Below are 10,876 nucleotides of genomic sequence, written 5' to 3'. Positions count from 1 at the left end.
ACTTATATTTGGACTATTGTAGCCTGGTCGGGTCGTCACCGCTGCGGAGTAACACATACCTGCGTGAATCGCCATAAACTTAAGAGTAGTAGCTTTGGTTGGAATGTTCTTCCGCGGGATGTGTGCAGTTCTGTTTATTAACCGCTAGAGCGCCAAAAGTTACATAGTGCTGCTTTAAATATCACAATCATTTAAAATAATTGTTTTCTGTTTTAATATAGAATTTTTAAATTTTTTTTAATGACAAAGCTGAATTTTCAGCAGCCATTACTCCAGTCTCAAGTGTAACACAATCTTTCAGAAATCATTCTAATATGCTGATTTGGTGCTCAAGAAACATTTCTTCTTATTATTGCCAATGTTGAAAACAGTTGTGCTGTGTAACATATTTGTAGAAACTGAATACATTTTTTAGGATTCTTTGATAAAGTTCAAAATCTTTTGTAACATTATAAATGTCTTTACTATCACTGTTGATCACTTTTATGCATCATTGCTTCTTTTAAAAACAAACAAAAAAATCCTACTGACTACAAACTTTTGAATGGTAGTGTAGCGAAGTATAAATTTGTAAACTAATATTAACCTTTTCAATGATCATATCATAGAGAACTGTGATGATTCTCACACGCAGGGATTCTGCCCCTGGTGTTTGAAACAGTTCGCTAAGCACCTGCACACCACCAAGCTTCAAAAAGTGACTTTGTGCAAATGGGAAGTGACGCAGCAATGAGGCCACAGCATATAACACCTGCAATAAATCAGAATGTCATAGTTAATGATGCATTCATCTACATTAATACATGATAACGACAATTTAATTTACTATTCATTAACAGCATAATGCCCATGGTTTCTGGTTGGTCATACCTTTTTCTTTACCGCTGTTGGTCGCTGAGTGGCAAGCAATGTCAACAGTTTCTGTAACGCGCCACCTTCTATTGCCTCAACTTGCACTGATGGATTACTAGAAAAATGTAGTTGAAAATGGATTGCGTCAGTGTAAAGGTGCATTCACATTTCGCAAAATTTCACAGGCAAAAAAGGTCCATTGACTTGTCAATAGCATAGCAATGTATGAAGCACAGCTCACACAGAAATCCCTTTCAAACCAGTCAACAGAATCCGCTTGACCAACTTGAATCTGTTGCCAAATTTGCGTGGGGAAATTCCTCCTGATTGCATGGATTTCTAATGAAATCATTGGATTTTGCACACAAAAATTCACTGAACAACAGTACATGTGACCACACTTTAAATCATGTGTAAGCAGCAGTTTTGATGAAGAAAATACCACTTACCTTGAAACAGCAGATCCAAGAACAAACGCAGCACTCTTCTGGAGATGAATGTCTGTACTGTTTAAAGCATTTATAACCAGTTGCATTCCTCCCATGGACACCAAATTCTGGCCATTATCTACCTATAAGAAAAAAACAAAACAATGGGATTCAGTGACTTTGAGAAGCAGTGAACTGTACAAGACATTTTGCTTCATAATCATAACTGAGGCTTGACCTGATGCACAAGGTACTCCAAGTCAATAAGAGCTGTGACTTTTTCCTCAGTTGTGCTGTTAGTATTATTTAATTGGTTTAAAAGCCTCCTCATAACTTGAACATCTGTCTCCATTAGCATGTCAAGTGCCTCCATGTCTTTTTTCAGCTCTTCGATGGGGCGAAATTGGGCCCTCACTGCATCTTCGTCCTATAATCATACATCTTGATTAAAAAAAAAAACTCAATAAATAACAAAGGAAAATGGTTAGAGATAAACTGAAATGCACATACTTGTTTTGTGTCCACAGGATCATCCATTCCTTCTTTATAGCTTTTCAAAGCCTCTTTCAACTCCTCAGCCGTGAATGAGGGGTTGTGTGTGTTCATCCCTTGCCTGCTCCACAGAGGAAAAAAATAAGCATAACTAGCTATATGATACATGTATTTATTTTAGAATACTACATTATTCTATCACTATACCTATTTCCATCTCTCCGGTATTTGAGACCTTCCTCCTCTCCCAACTTGACCTCTCTTTGGCCCGTCTGAATATTCAATCTGACATGAGAGCCTGCTGGAATTGCTTGACCTAAATTGAATTACAGATAAATAAGGACTTGATCAGTTAATTATCTATTTATGTAAGGGCACAAAAGCCAGCATGGGAATAAACACCTGGTTTTAGAGTTTGCCACTTGTCTGTAGGTCCAAACACCTCCAGATCTTCAGAATCCTCATCCTCTAGTAGTGTCTCTTCACCCTGGCTATGATCAGCAGAGCCTTCTTTGATAGACAGGGCTGTTGGTGACTGCGTAACCAAAAATAATAGTTATTAAAGTGTTACAGTAAAAGTAATACTAAGATGTGCCGAAGCAGATCTCACCTTCACATTGTGGGCACAAATGAGATGAAGACCGACGAGCCATAGGGCGATTGACAGTCCAAGTCGCCACTTCTTTTTTATAATACGTCTGGTTATCATCTTGGACAAAGAAATTGCAATATGCGCGCAGATAAATTATGAAAAATAATCTGATAAACAATCACAGGTCATCCATTGCCAGACCAGCCAAAACCAAAATCCATTCCCAGACTTTGACGATATTCGGTTATTAAATTAACTCATCCTGGATTTGCCCGTTTTATTTAAATTGTTAACATGCTGAGTTTAACGACTGCACCATCCAAAAAGAAACAACTAGAAACCAGCACGTGCATTTCCGTAGTCCATCTGGACGGAATACGTGAACCAATCAGACAAATGCAAGTGTGTGTTTTCGGAAAACGTCATTCTTTCTGGTCGCGATGATTGGCTAAAGGAAGATGCACCTTGTCCTGACGCAATCAAAGGCAAGTTAAACCCCCGTCCATGTCTATGGTTAAACCTACCCCTTTTTAAAACAGAAAAAGTAATTTAAATATTTTTATATTACGTTTTTAAAATAGTACACAGCTATAATTTTAATGTAAACTTCCTGTGAATTACCTATATGTGAATTACACAAACAGCATAATAAAAATCTATAAAAAAACTGTTTTTTCCGGTTCCAAGACAACAAATTGAGAAAAAGAAATCAACAATAAGGCTATACTAATGATTATATAAACTAACCATTTTGCACAAATGCAGCTGAAGCAGGACATATTATGAGAAAATGGCAAATACTGTACTCAATAGAATAACACAGTGGCTTATACACTGTTAATCAATCACAGTGTCTCACAGTGAAAGCCAAAAACTGAAGACCATAGCAATCTGGCTCTTATTGTTTGTTTGTAAACCACTCTAAAACATAGAAATAATAGGTACACAGCAAGCTGAGTACCAGAAATTAATGAATTACTAATCAGGCTGCATTAATTCACCTTTTTTTATTCAAACAGTCGAAAATAGTTAATTATTTTACAGCGCTTATTAATACATGTAAAAAAATGTAAACTGTTTTACAAATCAGGTGCATAGGCAGGACAAGCCACAAATCAAATAATGATGTAAATTATACACCTGTAAAATTCATACACAATATCTTGTTTTTGTTAAGTATGACAAATATTTATAAAGAATTCACATTTTACAATAGCCAAACTACTGTTGAGCACACTCGTTTGCCATAGTTTTTTCTGAGTTAACATGAGTGGGCTGTTGGTACTTTATCCTCTTCCTTTCAGTTCTCCAGTTCTCCTCCTCTTCGCTGCTTTGATGAGTTTGATCCTCATTCTTGCTATTGGAGTCACTTACAGGAGACCTACAGGCAAATCATTCAGTTTGTGGTGGTTCAAATTACAGACCTTAAGTGCTAAAATGTAAATGTCATAAAACAACATTTAGTTAATTGTAACTACCATTATTGCTACTGTCACAGGAGTGTTTCTTTAAAAAGTAACATTTTAATTATTGCAAGTTAATGTAACTAACATTATTGCTACTGCCACATGGAGCGTTTCTTTAAAAGTTAAAATTTTAATGTCACTGTCAAAAAGTTCTGACAGTTGAAGTGCAAAAGGTTAACAACTATGTATTTATATTACTCAAATATCAGGCTACATTTCACAATGATTTAACAGTCCTTAAACAGTTCATCTTCTTAAAGTGTAGTCAATAAACCAATATCTCATGGGATTAAATGTCTTCGAGCTACAGGGTTCCTGAGAGGCAATGGTAGAGAGGGAAGTGATGGTCGAGGAGCAAGTGTTCTCATAAAACCCAGGAAGAGGAAGATGACAAAGACTGTAAAGTTGACACAGCGCAGCAGAAAGGAGAAGGGTTGGCATGCAGAGGTTGGCACTGACCTGGGCGCATCAGGAATGCAGACTGGGGGATCCTCACAGATTCGGACAGACTTGCTTTCACGGGACATGACAGGGTTGGCTTCTGTGGGTTGTGCAGACTGCAAGGGGATCACAACCGGCTTCTCAACAGGATGACTGAGGGTTTTTTCCTCTGTACTAGAGCCCTTGCTTGGCTCAGTGTCCATGGTTGCAGGTTCCTCTTTGCTAGGTGCCGATTTTTCCTCTGGAACAGCTACAGGAAACTTCTCCCGGCGGCGTTTCTGTACTTGTACTTTGTTCACCTCTGAATACATAACAATGGTACATTTATTACCAGCACATATTAGCAGCGCAAAGATGAATTACAGCAGTTATCCAATAGAGTGCAATAGCACCCGCCCACTTTTTCAGTGGCCTTGGTTCCAAAGTATTTTTCCCATACATATTTTTAAAAAGTACATACTCAAAAAGTACAAATACAGTCTTAGTCTTTATTTTTCCCATACAACGTTTTAAAGAGTTAAATGCCATAAACTGAAACCAACCTGCTAATCATATCAGCTGAGTTAATCACATTACAACCTTTGATTTGAAGCAAAAAAAAATTACAGACAAAAGATACAGACTGTGTAATTAACATCTTTTATGAGGAATAAAACTTTACTTAATATTCTAATGATTTTTTGCATAAAAGAAAAATCAATCATTCTGACACATACAATGTATTTTTGGCTATTGCTAGAGATATACCCCAGCGACTTAAGACTGGTTTTGTGGTCCAGGGTCACATATGAAAAGTAGTTTGACAGCACAGGGTGCCTGACTACCACGTCTTTTGCAATGCTTCGTGGAAATGAGTGCTAAAGAGTTTTTTTTATTAATTTGCTTGTCGTGATTGTAAATTGGTGGAGAGTTCTTTGCAGAATCATACCAATGATTAACATCCTCACAGATCGCAGTAGATCAGTCTTAGACTTAGATTTATGTTATTGTTAAAAATCAATTATCCTCTCGAGAAAATTAAAGGAATTTTTACTTCCGGAACCGACTGTTGCACTCTATTACACAATAAACAGGTTTATGTAGAAAACTAATGTTCAGAGATGGAGTAAAAATTACCGTTAGGTATATATTTCATCTTTAGTTCTTCAAGCTTGACTTGGAGCCTCATATTGTCACTGTGTCTTTGTTTTAGTGCTTGCTCTGTGCCATAAAGTTTCCTCTCCAACTCCAACACTCTCTGACTTTCAGAGAGAGCCTTCATTCTCGCCATGGACAACTCATCCTTCAGTTTCTCTGCATCTTTCCTATACACATGCATGTCATGATTGTTTTGAAAAGTTCTAAAGTAACACCACCAGTACAAATAACTGATGAGAGAATACTTACTTTGAATTTGAAAGTTGCATTTTTAATAGGTCTGTGTAATAAGTCTCATCCATAACCTCGCCTTCTTTAGAGGGGGCAGGTGGATGCTGGTCTTTTACAGTCATCTGTTGGTGACGTCACATTAGCATTAGTTATTACTATTAATTTCCCAAACTGTAATATGTTTCATCATTTCTGTTGAATGTGATATGCTAAGCTCACCTTCGCTTTCTCCAGCTCTCTTACTTTCATCATCAAGCTTTCTATCTCATTGTTTTTGTCAGATAACATGAATTGCAGTCGTTCAAGCTGTGCTGGGTCAGCCCTGTTGCCCTGGAGCTGCATAAGGGTGGCTATCTGCATCTAAAACGGCACACACAAAGAAAACAATAATGTGGATAAAAATGTAAATAAATTATTAAAAATTTCTCAGAAACCACTATTTACCTTCATGCGGTGCATATGTTGCTTGGTGAGAGCATGCTGCTTTTGTAGAGACTCATGCTGTCGTTTCATGCTTTTCAGCTGCCGCTCCATCTCTGCTCTCTTGTCCTCTACCTGTGCAAATCCAAATATTTTGTGTCATGGCACAAAGCAATTTAAGTGTAACCTCTCAAAACATTTAGTAACTACAGTTTTATTATTATGAAGCAACCATGGAAATATTTGGAGTAGCTGTCCCATATTAACAGTTTATAGAAAAAAAAAATGGTATTGCATTGGTATTATAAAATGTAATTCAGATGCTCTTGAAATTAATCTTTAGTTACAATGAAAGCTCTTGGCAGACATAAATATCATAAAGCCAAGTAGTAGAAGTAACACTTAATGCTGTACCTCAGAAAATAAAGAATTGCCTTTGCTGTTTGGATCTTGGGCCTGCTGCAATTTTTTTTTTTTTTAATCTTTAAAAAATATATAATCTTTGACTTAATTAGGTTTTCCCCTCAATCAGCACAGAAAATGTGCATCAGAATTCCATGTGGGCCTACTTATCACTATAAGACATATTTTTCTAGAGTATTACCTACATTATCCATGTCAATATAACAATACCGTTCAAAAATGTTTAGGGAAATTAATACTTTTGTTCTACAGGAATGCATTAAATTGATCCAGATTGATCTAAAACTACAAAAATGTTACAAAAATATATATTTTATACAATTTTTTTTTGTTCTTTCTATTTCTCAAAGAATCCTGAAAAAAAAAATATATTACGGTTATCACAAAAATACCAAGACAACTTTTTTCAACTGTGATAATATTAAAAAATGTTTTTTCAGCATCACATCAGCATATTAAAATGATTTCTGAAGGAACATGTGACACTGAAGACAGCTGAAAACTTAGCTTTGCCATCACAGGAATAAACTAAATTTTAAAATATATTAAAATACAAAACAGTTATTTAAATTGTAATAATATTTTACAATATTACTTTTTACTGTATTTTTTATCTAATAAATGCAGCCTTGGTGAGTATAAGAGACTTCGTTTAAAATATCTTACAGACTTTTGAAAGGTAGTGTAAATACATGTTTCATAAACATGTTTACTTGAAAATGCTTATAGACGTACCTCCAAAGAATTGTAGCAGGACACTGCCTCTCTCTCTCTCTCTTCCTTCTCTTCCGTGAGTCTCTCTAGTTGTCTCTGGAGGGTGGTGTTGGCCAAATGTAGTTGCTCTTCTTTGTATCGTGCCTCCTGAAGCTCTTGCTCCAAAGTCGCCTGCAAGACAAGGTCACACTTCAGCACCAAGGGCACACTGATAGTGCTGGGCGATAAAACGTTATCATATTCAGTCACGATAAAATTTAAGTCAATAACAATGACAAGCTCTGGACATTTTTACTCAACATGAATTAACTGGTGTCAGTTCGCAAGCTTTTCACAATTTCATTTGAGAAAAATATTAATAATAATAATAATATTTTTAAAGAATATTATACAACCAATTACCACAGTTATTCAGTGCTGTTGTAAGCATAAAAATACAATGTTTCATTGTAAATTGTTTTCATTATATTTTAGAAGATTGATTAAACTGTTAAAGATGTATTAATTCATTAATTATTCAATTTGCATTGAACCATAAAACACAGAATCCAGGAAAAATAGAATGGAAAACAGAATTTAGAGGAAAATAAAACAGATTTCATGGGGCCCTAAATTAAAAGGTAGCTCTGTGGAGTTCAATTGTGAACAAACAAATTATCTTAGCATTTATTCTCAAAACTAACAAACATGTGGAAAGCATTTCCTTCCCCATTAATGGTAAATTAATTTTGTGATAAATATAGATATTGTATGATATGTAAAAAAAATTATATTTTTGGCCATATCACCAAGCCCTACACACTGACATTCCTTATTTCTATGAAACCACTTGCATCCATTAAAAATAAAGACTGGAAAGTACTCTACCATTGCTGATTCCATATCCATCTTCTGCATTTGCAGCTCAAGGATCTCGGAGGACATTGTTTCATGTGCACGTTCTGTAAGGACACGAAGTTCTTCGGTTTTGCTGTTTAGTGCTTCAGACTGCTGGTCCAGCTTGTGTCTCATCTGCTTCTCAGCAAGTTGAGCCTCCTCTAAATCTGTCTTCATTTTTTCCAACTACAAAGACATTTCATCAGCACCACAGATGAGATAACATTTCTTTTCAGGACAATAAGCTATACAATAAGTACCTTTTTGAAATTATGCTTCAACTCAAGTTTTTTGCTACTAATGGCATCACCAAATGCAAAAATTTTAATTGTTTTCTAATAGGTTTCCTGAACACTCCGCCATTTCCAGTGGTCAGAAATTATTGTAACATTTTAAAAAATGACATGCGTCAGCTTTAACGGATAAAAACATGGAAAATGTATGAATCCTCTGGGAACTCCTGCTTTATATTGAAAAAAAAAAAACTTCTGAACACCAAAAGAGCATATGAGCTGACCTTATTCTTTAAATCGCTGAGCTCAAGAGCATGGCTCCTCTCCAGCAGAGTTTGTTGCTGCTCCATTTGATGTTTCTGTTGGTTTCTGACGAGATCAAATTCTGATCGCAGACTCTCCAGCATGCGGGCCTTTAGCTCAACATCCCTTTGTAAAGAGTATTTCTCTTGTTCCAGGGCCTGCATTTGGAGAATTTAGCACATTTAAGGAATCATTCACTGATCGACTGGACTGTCAATCATTATACTGTGTGTGGAGATCAAATGCTGCAAATCAGTGCTGGGTCAGTACCTCAATGACATTGGACATCTCGATTCGTTGTTCCTCCAATTTGTTGTGCAGATCCATTTTGTCATCCAAGAGTTGAAGTCCATACTGTCCAGCCCTCTGAAGTGCCTCTTCTCCTTCCTGCACCTTCCGCCGCAACACTTTAATCTCATCCTCTAGATCTGACATCTGAAATTAGAGAGAAAAAAATGTGATCATTTACCCGTGTACAAGCATGTGTATGACTTTTTGTCATATATATATATATGAGACAAACACACACACACACCGCTGTTCAAAAGTTTGGGATCAGTAAGACTTTTAATGTGTTTTAAATAAGTCTCTTCTGCTCATCATGGCTGTATTCATTTGATCAGAAATACAGAAAAAACAGTAATATTGTAAAATATTATTATTATCATTTAAAATAATGGTTTTATAATTTAATATATCATTTATTTCTGTGATGCAAAGCTGATTTTTCATCATTACTCCAGTCTTCAGTGTCACATGATCCTTCAGAAATCATATGCTGATTTATTATTAGTGCTGGAAATAGTTGTGCTGCTTAATATTTTTTGCAACCTGTGATATTTTTTTCAGGATTATTTGATGAATAAAGTTCAAAAGAACAGTGTTTTTTTTATAGATTTTTTTTCTAACAAGAAAAGTCTTTATTATCACTTTTTTTTGTTTTAATCAATTTAACATCCCTAAATAATGTTCTTTTTAACTTTTTATTCATCAAAGAATCTTGAAAAAAGTATCACAGGTTCCAAAAAATATATTAAGCTGCAAAACTGTTTCCAACATTGATATTAAATCAGCATATTAGAATGATTTCTGAAGGATCATGTGACACTGAAGACTGGAGTGATGGCTGATGAAAATTCAGCTTTGTCATCACAGAAATAAATTACATTTTAAAGTATATTAAAATAGAAAACCATTATTTTAAATTGCAATAATAATTCACAATATTACTGTTTTTTACTGTAATTCTGATCAAATAAATGCAACCATGATGAGCAGAAGAGACTTTTTTCAAAAACATTACAAATATTACTGGTCGCAAACTTTTGAGCAGCAGTGTGTGTGTGTGTATTATTTATTTATTTAAAGAAAATAGCCTCAGTCCAGCCCTGTTAGTCACCATTCACTTTCATTGCATCTTAGTCCACAGGGTAACATTTTGATTCTCCTTTAGTTTTTCATTGAAGAAAGAAAGTCATACAGGTCTGGAATAACATGAGCGTGAGTAAATGATGATATAATCTAATGTTTTTGATCAACTATAGCGTTAAACGCATTAGTTCTTTACGTTGGGCTAACGTTATCTGTGCAAACTACGATCAAAAACATCGCGTGGCATTGGTAATAAGCATGTTTTCTTAATGGCATGGCTAAATAACAGCTACACAGCAAAATACATGTCTAAATGTGTTTACCTTTGGATTTAAAGTTGGCGATAGCAATATTATATCTGAAGAATGTACTGCCCCCCAACCGCTTTCTTGCTCGGGAACTTTCAAAACGGCTAGTTTGAATTCTGCAGCAGTCGTCAATCACGTATCGCGAGAAAACACGAGGTTTCCAATCCTTCACAAAACACTGCTCTCTAGTGCCACTTTGTTGTCGTACTGGTTTTAACTAAACGCATTGATTTAGATCACAAAGGGTCAAAAATCGAACTTTATTTATTATTTGACACGAACTATCGTGGGCTGAAATGTTGCATTATAATATATAAACATATTAGCCTATATTAAAATATCAATACATAAAACATCACATTTATTTATATGACATTTATTACAATCCACAAATAAAAATGTTAAAACAACAACGAAAATGGAAATGCTTCGGTGGCTTGTTTTTTTTTTCTTTCTAATTTTGGCCCACTCTTGCAGGTATGAATGACATTGTAATAAACAATGGAGTATGAAACAGCATATAGGAATTAAGTATTTGGAATGACATCAACGATAGCACATTGGGGAAAAAAAGAAGATTTTTTTTTTA

At 35.3% G+C, this 10,876-nt stretch overlaps 2 protein-coding genes across 2 annotated transcripts in view; both read right to left on the bottom strand.

The window, feature by feature from the left end:
• Window positions 1–2,766, bottom strand: part of LOC107680335 (nucleotide exchange factor SIL1-like) — a 4,371-nt gene extending 1,605 nt beyond the window's left edge. The window contains exons 1-8 of the mRNA XM_016476180.1: window positions 2,383–2,766; window positions 2,175–2,307; window positions 1,980–2,088; window positions 1,791–1,893; window positions 1,519–1,707; window positions 1,302–1,423; window positions 871–967; window positions 587–751 (exon numbers count right to left, since the gene is read on the bottom strand). Coding sequence (XP_016331666.1) covers window positions 587–751; window positions 871–967; window positions 1,302–1,423; window positions 1,519–1,707; window positions 1,791–1,893; window positions 1,980–2,088; window positions 2,175–2,307; window positions 2,383–2,481 — 1,017 coding nt within the window. The 5' untranslated portion in view covers window positions 2,482–2,766. The remainder of the gene's footprint in view (window positions 1–586; window positions 752–870; window positions 968–1,301; window positions 1,424–1,518; window positions 1,708–1,790; window positions 1,894–1,979; window positions 2,089–2,174; window positions 2,308–2,382) is intronic.
• A 770-nt stretch (window positions 2,767–3,536) lies between these two features.
• On the bottom strand, window positions 3,537–10,458 carry LOC107680346 (protein Spindly-like). The gene is made up of 11 exons (XM_016476204.1): window positions 10,303–10,458; window positions 8,879–9,043; window positions 8,590–8,766; window positions 8,064–8,258; window positions 7,218–7,367; window positions 6,084–6,194; window positions 5,859–5,999; window positions 5,658–5,761; window positions 5,388–5,575; window positions 4,290–4,572; window positions 3,537–3,745 (listed from the first exon to the last, which is right to left on the bottom strand). The coding sequence occupies exons 2-11, from the start codon at window positions 9,041–9,043 to the stop codon at window positions 3,586–3,588; spliced, it is 1,674 nt and encodes a 557-aa protein (XP_016331690.1). The 5' UTR covers window positions 10,303–10,458; the 3' UTR covers window positions 3,537–3,585.
• Between the last annotated feature and the right edge of the window lie 418 nt (window positions 10,459–10,876).

This window comes from Sinocyclocheilus anshuiensis, unplaced genomic scaffold (assembly GCF_001515605.1).
Source record: "Sinocyclocheilus anshuiensis isolate Anshui unplaced genomic scaffold, SAMN03320099.WGS_v1.1 scaffold1442, whole genome shotgun sequence".
Taxonomy (NCBI): Eukaryota; Metazoa; Chordata; class Actinopteri; order Cypriniformes; family Cyprinidae; genus Sinocyclocheilus; species Sinocyclocheilus anshuiensis.
The sequence above is the reverse complement of the archived record's forward strand: the minus strand, read 5'-3'. Positions and strand labels throughout refer to the sequence as shown.